This window comes from Grammomys surdaster, unplaced genomic scaffold (genome assembly GCF_004785775.1).
Source record: "Grammomys surdaster isolate TR1022 unplaced genomic scaffold, NIH_TR_1.0 150, whole genome shotgun sequence".
In the NCBI taxonomy this organism is placed as follows: domain Eukaryota; kingdom Metazoa; phylum Chordata; class Mammalia; order Rodentia; family Muridae; genus Grammomys; species Grammomys surdaster.
This window is the reverse complement of record NW_021604608.1, coordinates 21,757,340-21,783,559: the sequence shown is the minus strand read 5'-3', so window position 1 is coordinate 21,783,559 and position 26,220 is coordinate 21,757,340. Positions and strand designations below refer to the sequence as shown.

At 40.8% G+C, this 26,220-nt stretch overlaps 1 protein-coding gene across 3 annotated transcripts in view; it reads left to right on the top strand.

Moving 5' to 3' along the window:
• The window catches only part of Atp8a1 (ATPase phospholipid transporting 8A1), a 230,835-nt gene that overhangs the window by 19,151 nt on the left and 185,464 nt on the right, over positions 1–26,220 (top strand). For 2 of the 3 annotated variants that reach the window (XM_028765216.1, XM_028765214.1), the window contains exons 2-5: positions 14,912–15,026; positions 16,451–16,550; positions 17,432–17,530; positions 22,961–23,006. In XM_028765216.1, the coding sequence (XP_028621049.1) occupies positions 14,912–15,026; positions 16,451–16,550; positions 17,432–17,530; positions 22,961–23,006 (360 nt within the window). Of the gene's footprint in view, positions 1–14,911; positions 15,027–16,450; positions 16,551–17,431; positions 17,531–22,960; positions 23,007–26,220 lie in introns of those variants that run through there. The other variant, XM_028765213.1, reaches the window with a different exon arrangement.

Here is a 26,220-nt window from a genome sequence, read left to right as displayed (position 1 = left end):
GATAAACCAAGCCTTAGACTGCTGAGCTACATTACAGCCTTAGCTACTCTATGCTATTTGCTATTCTTAATAACGAGTTGAAGGGCTGGGTGTTGTGACATTCACCTTTAATTCCCAGCATTCAGGAAGTAGAGGCAGACAGACTTCCATGAGTTCAAGCCAGCCTGGTCTACTTAATGAGCTCCAGGCCAGCCAAAGCTACATAGCGAGACTCTGTCTCAAAAGAGACTGGGGAGGGAGGCAGGAAGGAAGGAAGAAAAAAAACAGCAGGAAGTTTATTTATGGAAGTTTACTGGTTTCTGGTCCTTAAATGATCCCCTTAATCATTTCTTTGCATTAGGTTTTTGACAGACATTAGCCTCTAAATCATGATACAATAGCAGTATTGTTCAGGTGAAATAAAGAAAACTTGGTAAAATGGCACACCTTTTAATATATTCTGTGTTTCTGTATATAGTGAAATAGCTCCTTCAAAGTAATTAAGTCCCACTCAGTCTTACCTGAGTTCTCAGTGTGAATAGATGTTCTTTTTAACTTCCAAATTGTTCACGTTTAAACCACTTCTATAAGTCTTTACAACCCATGAGCTTAGATCTGTGAGCTTAGAAAGCACATGTGTCGTTGACTTGTCAGTTTGGCTTGTATATAATCTGGCTTTTTCGGATGCAGGGGAGTAGGGCAGTGGATTCTGTTAGGTTGGGTTTTTGTTTTTTTTGTTTTTTTTTCATTTTTGAATCCTCTGTTGAGCTCTATGTTATGACACTCCACTTACCCATCCTTCAGGCTCTCCTAATTCTAAAGAGAGTGTGTGTGTGCATGTGTGTATGTATGTGTATGTGTGTGTGTATGCACATGTGCATGCATATGTATGTGTGTGCTGCTATTATAAGATACAAAGTCTTGTGCGTATTGTTTTATTACCTTAAGATAATAAAGCAGAGCTCCACATTTCCCTTTTGCTTTAGTCTTGACTGGTTTTTGATGCTGCCGCTTGACAGACAGTGATGTGAAGCAGGAGTCGTCGCTAAGTTCTGCTTTTGTTATCTGTTAACTCCTCACAACTATTTTGGGCAACAGGCCTGTCTCATCAGTTTTCTTGCATCCCAAATGAATGGGGAAAGCATTCTAGTGGGCTCTTTTTTTTTGTTTTTTTGTTTTGTTTTGTTTTGGGGAGTTTTTTGTTTTTTTTGTTTTTGTTTTTTTTTTGGTTTTTCGAGACAGGGTTTCTCTGTGTAGCCCTGGCTGTCCTGGAACTCACTCTGTAGACCAGGCTGGCCTCGAACTCAGAAATTCACCTGCCTCTGCCTCCCAAGTGCTGGGATTAAAGGCGTGCGCCACCACTGCCCGGCTCTGGTGGGCTCTTAACATTTTAAGAAATGCATTTGCTCTATACTTGCGTGCCTGTGCGTGCATTCCACTCTGGAACATAGAAGCCTGTGTCCCACCGTTTTGGATCTCCTGTCACTTGTCCTAAGATTTTTCTGTCCAGTGTCAGTGAAGTCTGAATACTCTATTTTTTCTCTCTTCAGAGAGCCTTATAATTAGTCAGCATGCTGTCTTAGCCAATCAGGAGTCTCCCCTTTGGTGGTCCTCCTGATAACATGAAATGTGTTCTGAAGTGTGGGAGACCCGTCTGATTTGATCATCAAGGCCCCTTTTTCCCTTTACATCTTTTAGTGCATCCTGACTGCCTTACCCCTTTTCTGTCAGTTAGAATCCAGTCTGTGGGCCCAGCTCATTCAGCATCTTATTTCCAAGACCTTCTTAGAGTAGAGCTTGAGGCTTAGGCAAGCTGCCAATGCTTTTAGCTGACTGCACCTTCCTGGAGATGGAGCTGTCTCGTCGGTGTCTCGCTGTGGAAACCCCCTCGGTGCTAGTCAGTCTGCTTGGTGGCATATCATTTCTTCTCTCAGACCACATGGTCTGTGGGGTGTTTCTAAGGTGACATCATCAGATCCCCCTCCATCGCTCATTGGATTTCCTATATTTCCAGCTAAGCATGGATGTTAACTTTAGTAAATGCTTTACTGCCACTTCCTAGTAACCCAACCTGCCCAAAGTGATTCTTTTTCTAGGATGATACCCAAATCTGGCTGCCACAGATTAAGGACTTACTCCGAGTGAAGCCCAACACTAGGTAGGCCATTGATCTTCATGGAATTCCACTTATGGATAGTGTTTTCTTCTGAACATCGCAGAATTCTTCTTAGTATTCTGCACACAGGATTCTTAGCACTACCTTTAGAGCCTGCTGCAGCTCAGTGTGACTTCCGGAAGAGTCCACTTATTATTTTCTTCCTGTTGTAGACAAATGATGCTGTGTGCTCATGCTTGTCTCTTTTTAAATTTGTTCTCCTAGAGGACCTTAGAGGAAAAAATACTATTTACTGTGCATAGTAAAAACAGATCCTTATAGGAAAGCATACTAGTGGCTATCATGATAGGGGGCAAGATTACAAACTTCTGGGAATTTCTGGATACCTTATATCAAAGTAGAAAGTTTAGTAAACACTTGGTGTGCATGCAAGACTTCTCTAGAGAGTGGTTCATGTTACCTCCCTATGTTAGAGCAACGTACCCAATTAATACTTAAGTGTGCCTTTACTCCTGATCTAGCCTTGCTGTCAAAGTTAGGGACATCTACTCATCTGTTATTCTTACTAGCAGTATATACAATATGTGTGTGTACACTATGTGTAACTGTTACTCAGTAAATATATAAATATGCCAGGCACAGTCCTCATATGTAAACGTCCCTGTGTGATACACTGAAGAATGATAAAGAATGTGTTCTGACATGTAAGTGAAATTCATCAGGTCTATGATGGCCGTAGAAAAACTTTGTAAGAATTGGAATTCAAGGAAGAGCTGAGGTCATGCTCAGTTATTGAATGAATGGGTGAGTGAATGAATGAGTGAGTGAGTAAATGAATGAATGAATGAGTGAATGAATGAATGAATGGTGAATAAATGAGTGAGTGAATGAATGAATGAGTGAATGAATGAATGAATGGTGAATAAATGAGTGAATAAATGAGTAAGTGAGTGAATGAGTGAGTAAATAAATGAGTGAGTGAATGAATAAAGCATGTAACCATGTTTTATATTTGAGGGTCAGGTATCTGTTTGTTACAACTTTTTCTTTTCAGTAACTTAGAGGAGTTTAAAGGTAATGGGCAAGGGTCGGCACAGCTGCTTAAACAAGAAGGTAGTGCGAGGAAGCAATGTCTATGGAAAGCTTTCCGGCTGCCCTACAAGTCCCTTGGGGTGGCATCCCACCGTGTTCTAGAACGTGCTGGATGAAGAATGTAATTAGAGCAAGCAGAGGACCTGATCCAGCAAGTAGAGCCTGTTGTGGAAGGTTCCTCAAGCTTAATGTTCCAGTGAGGAGGGCAGTCGCAGAAGTGCCAGTCATGATGGCAAGCGCTTGGAAGAAGGCGGGCCGGGTACAGGGAGGGGCTTAATGAGCACTTTTGTTCCCCGGGCAGAAGCTGAGTTCAAAACAACCAAAACCAAAGCTTGACAGACAGGTCGCGGGAGAGCTAAGGTAGTGCGAGTCCTAGAAGTAAGCCATCACTTCTGGGTACCACAAAGTCCTACTGCGCACATTTCTTAAGTTAAATGGGGCAGAGGAAGGTGATTGAAGGGATGCCCAATACTTCTGTGAATGATTTTCCAAAGAAAAGAGGGAGACTTTCAGGAAAAGCAGACACTGAACTGGTGGCAGCAGCAGATGTCCTCAGAGCCTGAGCTATGAATTCCAGTGATGACGTACTAATGCAGGTGACATTTTCTTCCCCTATACTCAGCTCTATACGCATGTCTGGAGACCTGAGATGTACTGGAGAGTTTCTCTTTAGTTTCCGTACTTGGGCGGGCGCTTCATTTCTTTAGTGCCTTGCTTCGAAGTATAGTATGAACACCCAAGCTGCCAACTGCCCAACTCCTGGTCCCAGAATTAACCCCTGCCTTCTCTCCTCTGTCTGAGCAGCTGCTGTGCTCCCAACTGAACATTTGAAATGACCCTTCCATTTAGACAACGCAGAATGAAGGTTTTCAAGTCTTCCTTTGTAGCTATAGTAACTGCCTCTGCATTTATAGAGAGAATGAGAACATCTAAATCGCTTCTCCAGATTGCTTTGTAACAATAACACAGCTTGGCCCAGGACAGAACGGAAGAGGAAATGTGCATATGTGCGTGAGCGCGTGCATTCGTCTGTGTGTGTGCTTTGTAAAGGACAGTGGGCAGTATTCCTGTTTCCTCCTAAGTAGCACCTAGCTTTAATTGCATCTCTTAAGTCCCCAGCTAGTTTTCCAGTTCATACTCTTTTATTAGCTTCCGACTGTTGTAAGCATGATTGTCTGTTTAATAACCTCAATCTAGGTCAAGAATCCTGAGCAAACAATATAGTCTCTTTAAGGACCAATATTGGAAACCATTGACTAACAGGTAATTGGACTCTGAGTAGTATGTTTAGAAGATAATACAATAGATGTTTTGAGTCCAGTTGTGGCCTTTCCCCTAATTGCATAATCTGCACATCCATAATGGCTCTCTAAGTGTGTTATGAGGCAACTCTTCTCCCTCCTACCTACTCACCCCTGCATTTCAGTTGCATAACCCTTATATAGACATGGTAGTTTAGAGGAAGACTTACTTATTTAATATCTACTTACAGAATTGCATGAGAAAAGTCGTTTTTTGGCTGCCAACGTTGGTTCACACTGGCCATAATCCTGATTAACAATTATCCCCTCTCCTTGTGTCATGAGCACTTTTTTTCCTATAGCAAATGCTCTAAAAGAGGATTTACCTTTTATAATCCCTGTGGAGACTAGCATGCGGAAACAGTTTGAGTAGCGAGTATCAGTCTACATTGCTAACACAAAGTCCTCACAACCTTGGTTTGTTTATGGCTGAGGAAGTCAGGCCCAGACAATAAATTGCTTTGTTTAGTGTGGTACAGAAATGCCCTAGGCAGATTTTGAACACAGGTCTGACTCAAGGGCTCGCCTCCCATAATCTGCTTTTCTGATTTCATAGCAGATAATAAGAATGACTATTTCCTTGTACTGTCCCAACCGTATCACAGTTGTACACGTTGTACAAAACCTTGTAAGAAAGTGGAAGCTACCGGTTAGCGTTGTGTCTAACTTGGTCTGTCTTGAGAACTTTAAGTTTAACAGATAATCAATAAAAGATTTTAGATAGGATATATTTTTTTTTTAAATCCTACAGCTCTTTCAGATCGTGGGCTTTTGCTTGGTGTGACATTAAGTGGTAGGTGTGTCTGACACTGTACCACAGTAGGAAGATAACGAGAGCTGTAGGTTACAAGGGCTGTTTCTACATTCTTTTCCTATCGGTTGTCTCACACCCCATTGTCTTTCACCCGGGCTATCACATGGCCTCCCAACGGCCTTTCACTTGATCCTTGCAGTGGATTCCGGCTAGATTAAGAACATAAATTCAAGTTGCTCATTGCGTCTTTGGACCTGTTCCTGCCTCTCCTGTTGGTTTAGGTTCTCTTGGCTGTGTCTTCCCCCAGGGAACACTCATTGATTCAGTCAATGCTATCCCTCATTTTTTTTCTAACTATCACTAAGGTCCCAGTTCAGCCTCTTGAGAGGTCTTCTCTGACCACTCAGTATGAAGCATCACTTGCCGTGGACAAAGCACTGATTTCTGCAAAAGCTATAGCCACAGTGAGACTAAGGAACTCTAATGGGCTTCTGCTACCTGCTAGCCATTTCCTACGAATGCCTTTCTTAGAATGATCTGTAATTATCTTCCTCTACTCTAGAGAATAAACCCCAAAGAGGGAATCTTATTCAGCTGTTTCCCTAATGGTTTGTGAAAGGCCTTCCCAAAGAGATTAAGTATGTTGACTGAACAAACGACGGGATTAAGTTTTGCAGATTGGGTTGTGGTATCTATGATGAGGCTTGGAAAAGGTTAAGCCTTTCATGTAGATAACCTTTGAACCTTTCTGTCCTTGGTTGCATCTTGCTGTGTGACCTGAAAGCACAAGCTGGATCTGGACAGTGGGAGGAGGAAGCCTAAGGCCCTCTTACTAGGTAACCGAGCAGTAAATGCTCAGAAGAAACCAGGTAGCTGCTGGCAAGAGCTCATGGTTACCGAATATCTCTTCAAATATAGAAATTTGGCTACAGTTACAACAGTTACAAATCAGCGTTTGACTTCTGGCTGAGTAATGACAACCGACTAGGTCAACTGTTTTTTTTTTATAAAACATCTCTGAAAAGACTCAGTCCTTTCATTTCCTTGTTCTTATAAATACAAACACTGTTGGCTTTTTTTCCCATACCCAGAACATACTAACTTCTGAGTACTTTAGGACTAGAAGACAGCATAAAATTATCAGCCCTGCTTCCTCATTTATCAAGAATAAAACATAACCGGGAAGGGTTTATTCAGGGTGATGTATGTAATTGGTAGAGAAACCAGACCTGGCCCCAGAGCCTGTGCACAGGTTTAGTGGTTTGCATTGCTGAGGAAGGGAAGCACGTGTTCATTAAAGAGAAGTAACTAGCATGCTGCCCCGCTGCCAGCCCACATTTGTTGATAATAGAAATTATTTCAGGAGGGTGATATGGCCGCCTTCAGCATGCCACTTTTATATCCTTGTATGCAAATGCCCAAGCAATGTTTTGTTAATGGTGAGTGTCAGGTGGCTATTTGTTTCCCTCTGCTGCTATTTTAGACTTCTCAGAACTCTGTACACACCCTTTGGTCATATTGTAACTAAAAATGAAGAAGTCTGCCTGATAAATCCATAATTTCATGTATGCTTAGGGCATTCTAAGTCACTTTTATCATTAGTTGAAATTATGATATTATTCAGGAAACAAAGCTTCTAATGTTGGCTACAAATCAGATCAAGTAGATTATTATTAAATATATATCTTCAATATAGCTAGAGGCTAGAACTCCAAATTACTGAATCTCTATACTCCCTTATCACTTGAAAACTAAAAGATGGACTGGAGAGATGGCTCAGCAGTCAAGAGCACTGACTGCTCTTGACTCAGAGGTCTCAAGTTCAATTCCCAGCAACTACACAGGGGCTTACAACCACTTACAATGGGATACCATCTTCTGGTGTGTCTGAAGACAACAACAGTGTACTCATGTAGAATAAATACATCTTTGGAAAAAAAAGAAAGAAAGAAAAAGAAAACTAAAAGGTGTGTTAGTCAGCCTTCCGTTGCTGGAATAAAGTATTTGAGACAATGAGCTGATAAGGAACAAAGGTATCTGGGCTTCTGTTTCATATTCTCCAGGACAGGGTTGCTTAGGCCCATCGCTTCGGGCCCACAGTAAAGCAGCAGCATGCCATGGCACAGAGTTCCTGGTCAAAGAAATGCAGGTAAATTTGTGAAGAAATACTGTCAAGAATCCATACCTTATAACAAGTTCAAAGAGAAGAGAACAAAGGAGAGGCCAGGAGGGAGAAGAAGTAGGGGCAGGGAGGAGGGGGCAGGGAGGAGGAGACAGAAAGTGAAAGTCGGGACGAACAAGCCAGCTTCAAAGGTACTTACTTTATCACCTAGCTATCTCCCCTTAGCCTTACAGGTTCTTCCTTCTAGTGTTATCATGGAATGACAACCAAGCTTTGACAGAAGGCCTTAAGGGGGCGTTAAAGATCTCAGCCACCACATTGTCCACTTCAGTGTATCATTTAGTGCCCACACCAGAGCCATTTATTCTAGAAGACCGGTTTGATTCTGGTGGCTTTAAGAAGTCACAAACCAGAACAGCATTAACTGAAGCCACTGTATGCTTTAGGAACGGAAGATCACTGCTTGCCAGTTTGCTCTGTAAAAATTGTTGTCTAAATCAATTCCAGTACAGACAAGGAAGTACTTTCCAGACCCACCCCTTACTGAGGAGGGAGGAGGAAGCAATTTATGTTGAAGGTGTGCTGGTTCCAGGGAATGGCTCCCCACTCATGCACTCATTGGACTCAGTGTGTTATGAGGGTCAGGGTGAAGTGAGGGGGGGGCATGTTGGGAGGATTATAGAGAAGAAATAAGAGGTGGGTATGAATATAATCCATTTTATGCCCGTATGAAAGTCTCAAGAATAAGGTTGTTTATTGTTTTGGTTTTAAGAAACTAGTCGTATCTGTAATTGTCAAGTGTCTAACTGAGCATCTCAGACCTGGAAATGAGTGCCTGAAAGATCTGGAACCTCCAAAATAAACTGAAGAAGTATGCATCGGTAGTGTTGTGTGTTTGTTACACTGTTGGGCAAAGATATAAATGATAAAACCTAAATCCTTTTTCAACGCAGAACTCACTGTTCAGTATGAGATTATATAATAATTATATATTATATATGTATACAATACCTATGTATATTGCATATACATATACAAGTATATATAATACATGTAATGTGTGTTTTATTTATATATTATTATATGTTATAAATATATAAAATATATATATGGAATGTAATACTTGAGGCAGTTCAGTGATATTGATATAGTTGGTCATTTATGGCATTGTTTCTTTTCATCTGTATGTCTGTACTCGACAGCCATATGATACACTTCTAGGAACCTAGGATTTGAGCGATAACTCTTTAAGCATGGTTTGTATATGCTTGGCCCAGGGAATGGAACTACTTGGAGTTGTGGCCCTGTTGGAGTAGGTGTGTCACTGTGGGTATGGGCTTTAAGACCCTCATCCTAGCTTCTGGGAAGTCAGTCTTCCACTAGCAGCCTTCAGATGAAGATGTAGAACTCTTAGCTTTGCCTGCACCATGCCTGCCTAGATGTTCCCACCTTGATGATAATGGACTGAACCTCTGACCTGTAAGCCAGCCCCAAATATATGTTGTCCTTTATAAGACTTGCCTTGGTCATGGTGTCTGTTCACCGCAGTAAAACCCTAAGACAGCATTCATTCGTATTCTCTCTTAATCTCTTTCTCCCCTACCCTCGTCTCTCTGTCTCTCCCCTCCCCCCAACATATGACAGGAGCAACACCATCTACTAGGAATATATTGGTTCCTAGCCTTTGGTTTGAGTTCCATTAAAAGATTAGATGTCAGTTTGAATTTGGAGAAGGCATTTAGACAGAGCTGGGTGAGCTACAGAGTTACATCTTGGCAGCTCTCGGGGAGAGTGGTAAGCAAGAGACCTGAAGTATCATGATCCCTTTGCCAGAGTCTTCAACAGACAGAAGGGTTTGTTCCTGTGGATATATCTGTCCTTATGTGGGATTAAGTGAATTAGATTATATAAGCCCAATGTTATTGGATTCCTGTTTCATCCAGCCACCAGTGGCTGAGTTGCTTTTGTTCTCATGAAGCATGTGGTGATTCACTTGTCTTTTGAGATAGGCCAACTTAGGAGAATCAGCTTGGCTGTGAGGTTTCTGTTAGTGTGGAAACAATACTGTAGGGCCCAGGGTTCACTGGCGTATTCAACCTATGCCATTAAAAGATACTCCCATCCCTCACCCCCGCCTGGGCTCCTGCGGATTACTGTGAACTCTGATGCCTTTACAGGAAGCAGGGAACCCTTTGGGGTATGTTGCTCAGTCAGCCTTTCTGCTGTTGTGACATTAGTTCCTCTAGTTCCTGTGACATTGTCCCACATCATACATTTATGAACAACTTTGGATTTATACATCTTAAAAGTTTAAAGGATCTACCTCTAAGAAAGAGACCTATTCTCAACCTATTGCTGATCTGGTTTTGCTCACTTGTGAGCTCATCAGACAGCTGAGGCCTCGTGTGAAGCAGGTGGAATATTCAGGAAACTTTCCGTGAAGCAAGGGGAGCAGGTGGGCTCACAATTACACTGGGGAGGTGTTACCACTCCGAGACACTGTGCCAGCCTCCCCTTCTTGGAGACTCAACATCCGAATTCATCCATCACTGCTCATGCTTTAAGCATAATAGACTTAAAAATATATATACTTAGCAAATGCCAAGCGTTTTATAAGTACTTTGTATATAAACTCTCTCATACCAATTATTCCAGGAGATCGACATACGATATTTCTGTTTTGAAAATTAGGATGCTAATGTGAGTAACCACCTAATACATCTTATTGTGCAATTTGACATTTACCAGATATACATTCAATGGGATTTTGGTTTCAGAGTTCAATCCAGACCTTATTGGTACTAACCTAGAGAAAATAGGTCCCAGAAACAGTAAATCGATGCTTCAGGGTCGATTTCTATTGACTGTATGACTGTTGTGTGCCCTCTGTGCAATTTTATAGTAGGAAAAGCTGCAAGGCATACTAGATATCATAATAAAGATGCATTTCTTTCTCCAAGCCAGTTTTACCATTAGTGTGGCTTCAAAACAAAGGTGGCTTGAGAGGGCCTGCCTGGGAACTCATCCTAAAAATGTGGTTTCACCAACTTCCTCCTGCTTTCAATGTAGGTGATAGGAGTCTGTAGGAATCTGGACAGGTAGATTAAGAACTGCTAATAAGTTTAATGGCTTAAATGAACACATCACTAAAATATCAAACAAGCTTCCTGGATTACCAACCAATTCCTATGGGACGTAAAACTCCTAAGGGATGTAATTTCTGTCCTTAAGACAGAGATGGAACTGTGTGTGGAAAGAAACATGGTATCTCCATGTCATCTTAGTTTGACTTCTCTAGTGTTGAGATGAGAGGAACGTTTCTCTTGGATTGCCTTTACGACCACTACACACTAAGAATTGATTCAGGTACCACCCAGCTCTTTATGTGGCCTTCATGACTGATGATGGAAAGTTTCTCCAGGAAGACTGCACAGACTGGTCATCTGGGTCCAGGAAATGAGGCAGGAAGATAAGAAGCTCAGAGTCACTCTCTGAGGAACAGCAAGTTCAAGGCCAGATGATATGAGACCCTACCTTAAAAACAAAACAACACAGACACATGAAATCATTTGCCTGGTGCACATAGCTATCAAATTACATGAAGAAAATGTGTTCTGAACTCTAACCCAGTATAAGGATGAGGTCAAAATTATGACCCACTGCCCTCAAAGTGGTTCAAATAAAAGCTTTGGTTCTTCTTCTTTTTTTTTTTTTTGATGAAATATTGATTAATAGCCTATTGATATATTCAGACCTGCCATTATCTACAGTGAGCTTCAATCCAATTAAAATAGTAACAAACTCTTGCCTTCCACATTAGCAAAGTTCTAGGTCTTTCCCTCTGACACTGTTGTGCTCTGACCCCCATCCCCACCCCCAGAATAGCTGTAGCCATTTTGTTCCATAGCTTCCAGCTATTTCCTATTGTTGCTGTAACATGCCTGCCAGTCATTGACACAGAAAAACACCTTGACTCAATACAAGGTCATTGACACAGAAAAACAACTTGACTCGAAACAAGGTCATGCTGATCACACATCCTGTATCATATTGTACTGTACTGTACTGTACATCCTGAGATTTGTTAACCTTAAGGAATTCCATAAAGCTTTAGGTAGGACCCATCAAGTTAAAGGTCAATATGAACTGCTGTAGCTTAGGTCAGAACTGACCACCGGCCAGAACCTCCTGCACCTGCGCATTAGCTTGTTGTGGTTTTTGTGGCTGACCCTGAAGAATGCTACTAATAAGCCAAAAAGTTATCATTATACTACTCACGATCTGTTATCTTTTTTTAAAAAGATTTATTCATTTATTTATGTATATGAGTACACTGTAGCTGTCTTCAGACACACCAGAAGAGGGCACCAGATTCCATTACAGATGATTATGAGCCACCATGTGGTTGCTGGGAATTGAACTCAGGACCTCTAGAAGAGCAGCCAGTGCTCTTAACCACTGAGCCATCTCTCCAGCCCACGATCTGTTATCTTAAATGTTCTGAAATCCCCCTGTTCACTACCCATCCACCACCCCTCTTACCTCACTCAGGAACACTCAGCATAAAGATTAGCTGATAATACTTTATCTAGTTAGCCAGCCAAAATGTAGTACTGATCCCCTCTTTGCCTTTTAAACTTTTGAATCTAGTTTTTCCTATAAAAAGTCTGTCCTGAGAACAGACTAGTACCATAATTAGGCACCCAAGTCCTTTTTGTGGTCCTGATATGATCATTATTTGGGTGTACATTCAATAAGCCATCTGTGTCTGTCTGAGATCGATGTTTGTTTATGGAGTGACTCCTGGACCACAACAGACACCTTCATTAGAGTGTCCTGCAGATGTCTGAGGTTATGAGGCTTATGCATTTTTAGAACTAACAGTCAGTAGGGGATCAGATATACCATCATATAAGGTGGCATGTGCTATCTCTGTCCTTTCAATGGGAGTTAGAGCTTCACCTCCATGTACATTCTGCATGTCATTGCTAAGCTCCATGGCAGTGCTCTGGGAGAGTGGAGGAATTACCAGGAAGTTTTGCTTCCTGAGGTTCTCATTGTCTACTCTTAGTGAAAAAAACCCTTCTCTTGGTATTACATTTGGTCAGCGCATCTAAGAGCTCAGTTACCCCATATGATCAGTGCATCTTAGATCTCAGGATCATTTTTGATCAGTGTATTTTAGAGCTCAGTATCACGCCATCTCAGAGCTCTTAGAGTTCTCCATGACCCAGCTTCAAATACATCTCTCCTGCTCAGCTTTTTCTCTAACCCCTGGGTTACCTACACTTAGAACCATCCAGCCCTTTCAAAGGTCCTACCCTTAGGAATATGTCTCCATTCTAGATGCAGCCTCTTTTAGAGAAGTTCTTTGTCTAATTTTCTTAGGACTTCTGCTAATCCACTAGAATTGGTTTAATTACCCAGGTTCTTCTGTGAGAAATAAAAAGATTAGATTCCAATCCCTTTGACCCAGGAGAATACCATAGGAATCCTTGAATACAAATTTAGTTTGAAGGGTGATGGACATGTAATATAGATCCTACTCACGTACCATTTGAGACCCTAGTTCAAATCTCTCAGGAGGACTGATCGATCCATCGCTCCTTGAAAAAGATAACCCAGGGCCAGGCTCTCAAAAGTGCAGAACTGTAAGGAAGTCCCATGTAAAGACAGTACTCAGGAATGTCTTTCTCATCCATCTGTACCTTCTAATATATTGAGGCAGGGTCTCCCACTTAATCTTGACAATTCGGCCTGTTTAGCTTGTCCGCTGGCTCTTGGCATATCTTGTCTCTACCTTCAACATGCTGGGATTGTAGGTGCATTGCCATGGCCGCTCTGCCTTTATTTGATTTCTGGAGATCTAAACTCAGGCCTTCACCCTAGCGCAGCAAACGCTTCACCAAATGATCCATCTCCCAATCCCCATGTGAAATTCGGATAATACAAAAGTAGGGGATCAAGCTTGTGTTGTAGCTAAATTATGATGTAGTAATAGACCACAACTGTGGGCAAAAACAACGTTTCTAAAACGGAAAAATGGGAGCCTACCTTGGAGCTGTGACCTTCAAGACGACGGGGATAAAATGTAACTCTGATCCTGGAAAGCTCTTAGTGGCTTCCTGCCAGGCAGAGAATAGGCTTCAGACTGCTTTCTCAGCAATGGAAAGTCTTCTTTGAGCTGGCCTGAGTGCTTAGTCAGAGTGATGTCTGGTCCACCCCTACCCGGCATCTTCCCTCCTCCACTGTGGAGCACCTCAGTGAACCTCCTACTCCCAATACCTCTGTGTCCCATAGGCAAGCTTGTTGCTACCGTTTGTCACTAACTCTTGGTTATCATTAGTATTTTTATCAGTGGGTGGAGAAGCTTCAAAATAGGGTGACGGGGGGCCACTACTTCTATGTCGTTTGGGGTGTGTCTATTGAGCAAACATTTGTTGAGTACCTGCTGTTTGCTAACTGGTGTGGAGATGAGTAACCCACCATCTATGGCTCCAAGCAGCTCCTGTTCTGGTAGGGAAAGGCTGACTCATAACCAGAGACCCAGAAAACCTCCTGGTAAGTGGGCAGTGGGGGAGGAGTCGCCGCACATGGCTGTGGACTCAGAGCAGTTTTGTTGGCTTTTGCAGTGCAGGACACTTTGGAAAGCCACAAGCCAGCAGGTTTTAAGGGAAGAGTTGGCACAGAAAGGAGGAAAAGGAAACAAATGGACTTCTCAGATACAATGTTTCTGTTGACCTTTCACTGCAGAGCAGGATATAATTAGATCCTATTGGTTTGTTTGTTTGCTTGCTTAATTTTGTTTGTGGTGCCGGGGACCAGACCTAAGGTCTTGGCAACAGCCCCTATACCCCAGTTTTCACTTTGGAATTACAATGCACCGTTTAAAGGTTTTCTTGTATGTTTATTTTGTTGTTATTGGTTTGGTGTTTTGTTTGGTGTTGTCAGTCTTGCTGCAAGGAGCCAAGTGGGAACCACAGCACTGCTCTAGTGACCGTGGGGTGGTGTAACAGTTTTATGATGATCTTGAGAATGAAGTTAGAAACCCTGCTTCTAACTGGTGGGGGAGTAAAGGAATGTACCTGGTTGGATCATTTCAAGGATTGCCTACTTAAACTTTAATATTTAATTTTTTTCTATTTTCACCCAAAATGAAACAGAAATACTCAGCAAGTTTTAAAATGTATTTTAGATTACTTTGAGTTTTACTTAAACTATCACATAAACTAGTCCAAAAGTTTTGACTTTTGGCTATCTTCTTATGAAATGGAAGAGACCAAGTAGGGCATTTGTATTAGGAAAGATGAATAAACACTATTGTTTCTGAAGGGGATCTTTTTTACATAAATATTAAATGGCACCCCTAACAAAAATTTTATATGTACTTTATACTCTTTGTTGTAAAAGAAACCCCACCAATAAGGGGGCAGCCTGTGGCTTATCAGAGTATCATACTGTAGGATAGATTTGAAGTGTGGGTCTGGCCTGGATAAGGGTAATAAAAGGAAACACTTCTCATCCACTAAGAAATGTGTGTCTTTCAGGTTATGAGAAGACAGATGATGTTTCAGAGAAGACCTCTCTGGCTGATCAGGAGGAAGTGAGAACCATATTCATCAACCAGCCTCAGCTGACAAAATTCTGCAACAACCATGTCAGGTAGGAAGGGCTGGCGAGGCCATGGTGGTGTGCATGGGAAGAAAACGCATGCCAGGCATGCTGGCGCACACCTTTAATCCCAGCTCTCTGAAGGCAGAAGCAGCTGGATTGCTGTGAATTCGAGGGCAGCCTGGTCTACATAGTGAGTTCCAGGATAACCAGAGCTATATAGTGAAAACCAATTTTAGAGAGGGAGGGAGGGAGAAAGGGAGGAAGAGAAGGGGGAACTCTGCTTACAAGGAGCTCTGTTTAGTTAGGAGCATCTGCTGTTTCTCTGTTTTCTATCCATGAAAGAAACTCTGGCTATGGTGTGGCTCATGGCAGAATGATTTTGTCTAGCCTTTATAAAGCTCTGGGCTCAATTGCCAGCATCTCAAACCAAAAGCAAAGAAAAGGATAAAAACAAAAAGTAAGACCCTGGACGTATTCTAGTGATTCTGAATAATCAAAGCTGCCCCTGGGCACTTGTCATCTTTCTAAACCTGTTCATGGAATGGTATATTGCTTTTGCATGCCAAGTTTTAACAGCTTAGAAACAATTTTTGCAACTCTATACCAAGAACTTTTGGGGGTTTTGGTTTGTTTGTTTTAGCTTGAGTCGTAAAGTGTGGGTTTTATAGCTGTGATACCGCATGTATATACAATACAGGATGCTTCAAGAATGTCTCCCTTACTGCATCTCTTAAGATTTTGATTTTAAGAATCAGGAAAAGGTCCCACATAAGCACTAGGTTTTGAGTCACCATTGGCCACACAAGTACCTCAGCTGCTATCCTGGTGTTTCCCTAGGGCAGATTTTCCAGATTTGAGATGTACCCATTTAAGACAAATATTTACAAAATTGTAGGTCCTCTGATAGTATCTCTGTTGAAGAGTATGGCATATGTCTTTAATCTCTCCTCTGTTTAGTAGCAAGAGGAAAGCCTAGATGTTTCCAATACCAGCGTATTTCATGTCTTAACTGATTCTCGACAGTGTAGAGTCCTCACGCTGTACCTAGCATGACTATAGAGTGCAGCTTAGAACAGCAGCAAAGCTGTTTGCTGGCTTGTCTAGAAGCTGTTTGCACCATCTGGTCTTGTTTAAAGGCTGATGTTTTTCTGTTGATGTGTAAGTCCAGTATCTTATCTAAAGGTGCCCTTCTTTGTGAGCTACTCCTAGTACTGTTCGGCATGATAACAGACCAGAGAGGACAAACAATGTTATGGAGAAAGCCAAGCCTATGAGATCCAGTCTTCGACAGTTCCTCTCTCCCTCTCTTTCATTTATGTTAATGACCCCTCACTATGGCTTCCAAATTTGAAACTGTCCACAAATAATGTTATCTGATTACTCCTGTGGTGGGACGAGGACTTTGAAAACCTGGGCACTGACTGTGGGAGGGACGAAGCTTTATGCTTCTTTTTTATTTTTTTGCTTTCTAGTACGGCAAAATACAACGTGATCACATTCCTTCCGAGATTCCTCTATTCTCAGTTCAGAAGAGCGGCCAATTCGTTCTTTCTCTTTATTGCCCTGCTCCAGGTAAAGTTCCGTCCATCCTCCAACCTCTGTTTGAAGCCAAGTGTACAGGAAGTGGGAAATGCTGTGTTAAAACCTCCACCAGTCCCCTGAGGCTTATAGAAAGGCAGAGGTTAACTGGCCTTTGTGCGTTTTCAGAGCTGCTGCTGCGTGCACACAGGGTCAGGTCTTCTGCACTCCTCCAAGACTTTGGGTTCAGGCTTATCCAAACATTCGATATGGCCTATAAATTCTATGGCAAGAAGTGTGCATTTTAGGTGTGGAAGACAGGAGAGACCTAAATTATCCAACATCTCACTATAAAAATGATCACTTATAAAAATGACCACTTAAGTTAGATGTTATAGATGATTAAAGGGAAAAATGCCTTAAAAAGTAGCAAATGTTTGCTATTAGCAAAAGGAGTTAAAAAATCCAACAAAGCATAAAGAAAAGTTGAATTACGCCAGCACCAGAGGTGACTACGCTTAACATTGGGCTGTGTCCACCTCGTCTTCTTTCTGACACCAAGCATTACTGTCTGATCTAGATAGCATAAAGAGATAATGAAATAAACATTATTTCATGATTGATTTACTCCTACTAGACTGTTTGGACATTACTACAGATCAGATATTTCTTGCATTTCTAAGACACTTTGATGGTGATATCTTTTATTATATGCTACTTTATCTTTTTATAAGCCTACCCTGTGTGAGCTCTATGTGCTGTGAATTTACCACAAAGCAACTTAGCTTGTTCTCCAGATCTTCACCTAGTCACTAGTCAAATCAATGAGGAATGTTTTAGAAGAGCCTGTGACATTATTCTTTTAGTTTTTTTTTTTTTTTTAAATAAGCGTTATGGTTCTCAATGGAGTTATCTTGCCTTTTTTTCTTATTCAGCAAATTCCTGATGTGTCGCCGACTGGTCGTTACACCACACTGGTTCCTCTCTTATTTATCTTAGCTGTGGCAGCTATCAAAGAGATAATAGAAGATATTGTAAGTATTTAACTTTTTTATAAATGAGTTGTCTCGATTATATATTACAAATATTATTTTCTTAAGGTATTTAATTTATAGTATCGACCCTTTTAAATACCCATTCAACTTAAAAGTAAATAGAATTGTATCTCTTCGCCTGAAGTCAGTTTCTAACAGATTAATATTGAGGAATTCTTAGTACAGTGCTCTCTTAGGTTTATCATTTATTAACAGAAGAAATTAACTTAAATATAGAAACTGGCATGAAGAGAAAATTACATTTGATCATTATTTCTAATTAGTTGAAATAATAATCTCCAAATTAAATATAAATGAGGTTTTATTTGTACTTTATTTTTAAAGTTAAATATTGTGGTTTTCACCTTATTAGATGCCTTGATTTCTTCTCATTCTGTTTTAGTATCCGAGTTTCCATTTATCTTGTCTTATGGAAAGAGACAGTAAGTTTGCTATTTTTAGCACTCCATGGTAAAAAGAAGTCAATGTCCCCTTTGTAAAATGAACTCCCCCAAATAACTTTGGACTTTTTCTATGTTATATCTATATTATATTTCTTTGCTTCTTTCCTATTGGGCTTTAAAAAGTCAGAGTTGGGAAGACTGAGGAAGTCTTTATCAATGCGCAGCCCCAAATTTCACAAATAATAATATTACTTCTACAATGTTACTTTATTGATATTATTTTAAAGAGAAAAAAAAAAAACATTGACTGGAAATGCTTGCTAGCATTGGAGTCATGGGATGCTGTATCTGTGGTCTCCAGGCTCTGAGTATCAGAAGTTGTTGAGGCTACCTGACTCTGCCCATGTGTCTAAGACACTGTAGTCTTCCTTGATTGGTGACATCCTGCTTGGACCCACAAGCTGGAGATTCGAGGTCTTCCCTCTCTCTCACTTCCATTCTTTAAACTATGGCTGGATTTGGCAGCCCCTGGGGACTGGTCCTCACTCTCATTTTTGTCTCTTTCTTTGCCTTATGTACTCTTTTCTTTCTTTAACCTGATTTCTCTGGAGAACATGTAATTCATTAGGCATTGTGCTATTGGGTTTGGGCTTGCTTCTTTATCTGTTTTTTTTTTACTTAATCTACTCAATAACTTCAAGAGTTCTCCATTTAAAGCACAGAAGCTAGATCTGGAGAGATGGCGGCTCAGTGCTTTGAGGATGTGTCCTACTCCAGCAGAGGACCTGAGTTTGGTTCCAAGCACCAGTGTCAGGAAGCTCACATTCGCCTGTAACCCATTCCAGGGGATCAGATATCCTCTTTTGGCCTTTGTGGGCATCCATACTCACTCACACATCCTCACAGATACACAGTCATACACATGATTTAAAATATGAATAGGTCTTTTGAAAAGACATGTATAGATGCTCTACTAAAAAGAATGTTTTAAAATTTTAAAAGGAAAAGCGCAAGGCAGCTGGGGCTTTAAGAGGTCATAGACATTGTCCCAGAAAGTGGTGGGATCAAAAGTCCATCCCAGGTTGTGTTCTTAATCCAGAGAGTCACCAGCAATAATATAAGTAACATTTACTGTGCTTCTGAATTCCATGTGTATGTTCCCTGTCCATTATATTTATTAGAATATATAGTAGACCTCTAAGGTATTGCTGATCTCCTTCTAAGTTTCCAAATGAGAACGAATAGTCAGAAGGCCAAAGCTGCTCGCCAGAGGTCAACCAGTGAGAGCCAGAGTCCCAGAGTTCAGTCATGGCAGTTTGGATGGAGCCTTGCATGTTAGCAGTCTTCTCCCCTGCCTCCTCAGTCTTCTCTCTGGTTTTATAGCAAAGCTATAATTTCTCTAGCTGTGGTATCTACACACTGTCTTTCAAAATATACGGTAAATAGAATGTATTCAAGAAGTATTTTTAATAGCGCATAATACAATAATTGGATGGCATTAGAAAGAAGCTAATCAGACAGCTCTTAGAAAATATTGCCTTCATATTGTGAGGCAGTAATGATTTCACTTCCTAGAGGTTTTAGTGAAACTACTGTTACTGATAGACACTGGCTGTAGGGATTGTTTAACATGTAATATATAGTCAACTATACAGTTTGAGATAGTATTCCAGAAGAGAGAATAAAAGAAGTAATAGTTTAAGTAACTGGATAAAGAACTGCTTATACAATGACACGCTCACTCAACAGAAACACAAAGACACTATATAGGTGCCTGTCATCATTTAGGATATAGATTAGGATACAAGGACACTGCATAGGTGCCTGTCATTGTTTCGGGTACAAATTAGGATGTGTTTAAACTCTGTCATGCTGTTAATCACATTCAGTATGTCAGTGGCCCAATATATGTCTGTTATCTGCTTCCTGAAAGACACTGTGGTTGCTGGAGACAGGCAGAGAGTACCCTTGTTCCATGTAGTTACTTGGGGATGCAAACTGAATTAAATCTCTGCTGGATAGAATGATAGGGTTCATTGTAACAGAGAAGGGCAGAGGGAACAGAGATGGCACCTCTCACGTGCTTGGGCCATCAATGGTAACAACATCTGTTTGCAGGTGTTATAACTAATGGCATGTCTTTAGGCTGTCTTTGCATCCATAGAAGTATGGAACTAGATGTTTGTGAAGACTAAGTATGTCTTCCACCTATATCTCAGGAAAAAAAACACAGCTTATAATCTAGGCAAGCTTATATCCTATATTAGCATTGCTTGTACATTTTTAGAATAAAATCAAATATTTGTCTGTATGTGAGATAGTAAAGACTCATCCACTCCAGACCCTTTGCAGATTAACATAATGTATTGTTTTATTTCTTATGTCAATAAAAAAAATATATGCAATATAAATAACTACCACTACCCAACACGCTACATCCTCTACTTATATGGCTGATTTTCTGTCTCTAACCACTTGTCTACTCCAGGAGCTCAAGGGACTTGGGCTCTTGTGTATTGCTGTACCCTCAGGAGTATTAATGGAGCCTGGAGGGCCCAGTGAGTGTTTAGTAAATAATTAGCAAAGAGAGAGAGAGTGCTAGACAGGCAAAAGAAGTACAGGTCCCTTTGAAGTTTCTGATTTGTGAAGATGAGTTTATGGGGATTCATAGCTCCTTTGTCTGGGCTAAGGTAACAGACTGCAGCATGTTCCCACTTCAAGGCTCCTTTGAAACAGAGAAGGGGACAGAAACAGAGAGAGCGAGGAGTGGGAGGATGGATGGGGGAACTATAGGCAGCCCTAGTGATAGACTTGGTGTCAAAAAGTTGGGCAAACTTAGAGGAGAAGAGAGAAAGAGCAGAGACTAAGCATTGACTCATCTCATCTCAGAAGAGCAGACCAAAGGCATGTTAGAAACAGCGCCTGGGAAGGAAAGGGTCTCCTGAATGAGGGGTCTGAGCCCATCACTGACCTCTCAAGGACACAGCTTTCTGTCCTCTAAGTGGAATTTAACGTAGCATTTTTGGCCTTGTTAGGGGAAGTAGCTTTAAAAAATATCAGAGTTGGACACCCTTGTGTCCTCAAATTCATAACTCTGTTTGTATGATACTTTATTGATGAACTTTCTATCCAAAGTAGAAAACAGTGGTCATCTCACCAGCTCCCAGGAACACTGGGTGAATTTTGATTATAAGACAGTAGAATTTGAAATCAGAGAGTAACTATATTTTTGTAAATTTTTACTTTTAGAGGGAATAATGGTATATTTATCATACAAAATGTAAATTATTTGTATTTGGAAAGTTAGAAGCTGGATCTTCTGTATTTCTAACACATTTGTTTTTTGGACACACTGACCTAATTTATTAGGTGGCGGAAGGTTGAAGACACAGAGACTCTGTTGTAGGAATTTTTTGTAAGTGGAAACTAATGTCTAAGGCCACTTTCAGTTTCATTTCTTGTTTGATTGAAATGTTTCATTAATTAACTTTTCTCTATCAGTTAGAAGCTCACATAGATGTACATGTGGGGAGCTATGTATCCATACCTCCTCTTGCTACCTAATTTTAGTTTGCACTTAAAAATAATTGTTGGGCCAAAACTTACTTTGGATTAATTTCAAAATTTCTTATAGTCTTTATTAAAGAAAGAAACAGCAACCAAAAAGAGTATTTGGACCTTTACAATTATATTTTTTGTTGTTAATATAAATATAGAAAGATTTTTTTTTATTTCAAATTACATCCTAGTAAATTAGAAGCAATAGTATTCCCATGGTATTTCTTTACTATTACACATTAATTAGTGAGTAGTTTGCAGTGAGGAAGACTTGCTGTGGAGACACCTAAGAATCATGTTCCTCACAAGGAGATGTCAGTGCTGTTTGTCTCTTGAGTAGCTCAGTGGCTGACACTTGTATGAACGGATAGTTCATTAGTTAGTGTGGATAACTCTAATTCCACTCATCCTAGCTACAGTTGTGGCTCAGAGGTGTGCTGACTCCACACGTTTCTCTTGGGAAATTTTTTTCACTACGCTTCTTGAATACCTTATTTTTCCTCGAGTGGAAAACTTAGGCACTTGTGTGTATTTGTTCTCAATTCTCACAGCGAAGTGAAGGCTTGGGCTTTCTAAGATAAGATCTTTGAAAACAAAGGGTTAGTTTCACTCAACACTTTCCTGTCATGTTACACGTGTCTGGTGTGCTTTTCTCCATGCTGTAAGATTAGACAGAAGCCCCAGGAAGAATGACAGAGAGTGGACCCTAGGGTGGCCCCTGACCATGAGCGTCTTGCCTTTCTAATGGCCTTCTAGTTATTTGTTGTTGCTGCTGCTGGTGGTGGGTGTGTTTGTTTGTTTGTTTGTTTTGTGTTAAGTCTTCTAAAATCTTGGTTTATGTAACTCTTCAAAGTTACCTGTCTCAACTTAGACAAAAATCACCCACTCACTCTTTACCTGTGGGTGCTCTGGGAATGAAGAGGATTAGAATCTATTCCTCGGTGGCTCCTGGTTGAACTAGGTGGTACTCTGAACACCGAAGAGAAGAGATTGTGCTAAAAGTGGTAGACGAACTTGTTTCTAGTTGTCGACAGATATCAGTGCACCTTCAAGATATGAAGGACGTACTCAGCTTGATCAGATAATGAGTTTCACAAAAAGCTGAAAATACTTTAATCCCATTATTAAGTGGTAGTTATTATACATAATTCTCTTGGGTAATCTAAGTGAGTTATTTAAGCAATAGACTAACTCTGACTTTTGCTTCCTTTTTTCTAGTACCATTTGAGCACTATTTTACCAATTTGCTACTTACAAACTTTCCAAGGGTCCCATGCCTGTGCTACCAGGGAGGAGTACTGTAGGAGGAAGCTGGGGATGGTCTAACAACACCCCCATCTATGAGTTTAGAAAGACAAAAACTCGGAGGCCTAAGTTAAAAGATCTCTGTTTACTCTGAGTACCATTTTACTCAATGGATCTCTGTTTACTTTTTTCACTGAGCTTTTTGTTTTGTTCTGAACTTTAGAAACGACACAAAGCTGACAATGCTGTGAACAAGAAGCAGACACAAGGTAGGACCTTTATGTCTTTTTTCTTTGCATACCAAGTTTGCTCGCTGTCATATTCCCGGACTCTTTACTTACATACAATTCAGTAGAGAATACTCTATCGTATGGAAATACTTTCTGTCCCAGCTCAGCTTCCTTAGCAATTAAATTCCCATGAGAGTGGTATTTTTGAAAAAGTCACATTTTCATATATTTAGGTATTTCCTAGCCATGTGCTTCTGAATATACTGTTAATAAGGTCAACAATCCCCCCCCCCCGTGTTAAAAACTATAACAATGGCTTTATTTTTTTCTTGAAGAATGTTGGTTGTAGAAATGATTGAAACTTATCTGAAGTTTTGTGACTTGTTTGAAAACTGCTCTGAGTTAGCCCATGGAGACAGGTGGAATTATCCACTGAAATAAAGCACACAGTTAAAACCAGGGCAGCTTCTGAATGGGCATGGTGTTTACAGCCTTTTTGGTGTAGACCAACCAAAATGAACCTCAACGCAGGAAAAGACAACCATGGCGCTCATCTTTTTAAAAAGTGTCTAGAACTTGAAAGCAGATATCTTAGGCCATCGCTGAGCTTGTCCCCACTGAGAGACTCCTTTCTCTCTCCAGTTCTCCAGTGAGGAGAGAACCAGGTACCTTTTAGCATCACCTAGTCAGTAAGCACAGTATCTCTTGTTGCTCCTGTGGGGGAGGCTCTATGGCAGGGGTTCTCAACCTGTGGGTCAAGACCCCTGTGGAGGTCATACATCTGATATCCTGCAAATCAGATATTTAAATGACGATTCATATCAGGAGCAAAATTACAGTTATAAAGTATCACTAAAACAATCTTATGCTTGGGGGTCACCACAACATGAGGAACTGTCTTTAAGGGTGGCAGCCTTAGGAAGGTTGAGAATCACTATTGTATTGGAATTTACTCCCTCTTTCTCAACACTTCCTACCAAAGACCTCATCTGCTAGGTTTCTTTATACATTTGAGGAGGGGTGTGTTTATTAGCCTAAATATATAGTATCTCTACTGAAAGACTGATTATTTGAGGATAGAAGAGAAGATCAAATTAAAATTTTAACTTTGAAGAGCATGCAGCCTCTTTATTAAGATACGTACACATGAGGAAAAAATGCATAAATACATAAGTACAGTATTAAGTCCAATATTAGAGACTTGGGAAGATGATAAAGATTGAACCGTGTAATCTCAATGACTCATTGGATTTTTGTGGCAAATAGTGTTTACCATGTCCAATGCTGAAAAACACCCAAAGGGAGAAAATCCTGCTTTATCACGAGCTAGGTCTTAAATTTTGGGAGGACTATGGATGAATAGAGAGATATGGGGTTGGCGTTTTGCCTGTGGGTTGAGTGGGAAGAGAGAAGAGAAGACAGCCAGGGATAGAAAAACACTGCCTGATTGTGGGATTGCACTATTATTAGAGTGTCCTGTGACCCAAAGAGATTCCTATCAGGGAGAAGCAAGACATATGATTTACAAGATAGGCTAAGGTCAAGTTTTATGAGACCTTAAATGCCAGGCAAAGGAGATTCCAGCTTTCCTTGTCTGTTCTCAGTAGCTATGGCTAAGGAGCCAAAACAGAAGCAGAATGAACATGTAGGCTCAGGATAGAGGACAGAAAGGATCATGGGAGGGGCATACGAAGCGGCTCCAGGAGTTTAGATGCAAAGGAACAATCATAATGATGAAAGCGGGGCTGTGTAGATGTTTGGGGTGCTAGTATTTCTGACAGTGTGCAGCTAGCTCTTGCATTTGTTATGTTGCTTAGAATATTCAGTGGAAGCTTTTTAAACACAACTATGCAAGTACTTTTCTAGTACATAATAACCACTGGCAGAGGGCTCTAGCCTTCAGTGACTGGCGGTAGGTCTTTCAAAAGCCCTGAAGGACAGTTGTCATGGTGGTATCATTAGGTCAGTGCACCTTGTGTCAGAGGGACCCTGGTTGCTTACATCTCCATTTCCCAAAATGTTCCTGTTGGACAGAATATTCTTTATGGGTTCTTCCTGGGTTTTTCCATTCTCTGCATGAGGTTACAGGATTCTTTCTGTGTGTCTGGAAATGAAGACCAGACACGTGTGAGAGAAGGCTTCCCCACTAAGTATAAATGAGATGAGCTATAAAATGAATTGTGCAGACTCAGCTACAGGAACCAGGTTACTTGGAAGTTCTATAGCCAAGAAATAATATTGATACTTGGAGTTCTTTCCTGAGTGATTGGCGTCTTCCTGCTTAACCTCCCCTAGTTTGAGCACTGGTATTCTTGGTTTGGCAGATGATGGGAGATAAGAAAATTGTTTGAACAGGATGCTATTTGCTGTCAGATAAATCAAATTACTTAATATGAGAGCCATCTGTTGCCATTAGACCAGAGTGAAATTCGATTTGCTTGCCCAAACTGAGGCAGTGGTCGGTGCGTAGGCGGGGGAGGGAGATATTTATGACAGGTAATTAATTTTGACAGAGATTTAAAGTATTAAGCTTAGATTTTCTAAATGTTTGCCAAGACCACATGATGTATGAGAGGACGCCTTTTACTCCAGTGCCAGGATTCACTCTTGGGTATTTCTACTCAAATGTATGTTCTCTCATCTTTTCTGTAAGACACTAAAAAGCTTCCCCAGTCGGTCACTCTAGTCATCCCTAGAGACTTCAGAAACAAGCAAACAAAATGATAATTTATTTCCAACATTTTTCAGCCACTTAGCTATAGATTGGTGACTGTCTGGCACCTCGTTTCTACCAACTAAATTACAGAGGTTGACTCTGACTCAGAGCTCTACAACTAGGCTTTATATTTGAGCTTGTCCTCAATACTTTTGGAGAAATGCCACTTTTTGCCTTAGAGATCCGTATGTTGGTTAAGCAGATGGCTTCGTGGTATGGCAAATGTGACTTTTATATTATTTTCCAAGAACCTAGTTTCAGAGAAGGGGCAGGGCATAAATTGATGCTAACAAGTTCAGGTACACATGAGTTTGGATGAGCTTTGTGGTGTATTGCTTTTCTTTCTACCTGGTGTGCTGCTATAAAGATCTTTTGTACATGGTAGATAGGAACACTGCAGAGGACAGAGCCATTTCCTGCTCATCTATAGATTTCCAGTAGCTTCTATCCTAGGGTCTTATCTTAGCAGATCCTGCATACAATGTACTGTGTGTGTGTGTGTGTGTGTGTGTGTGTGTGTGTGTGTGTGTGTGTGTG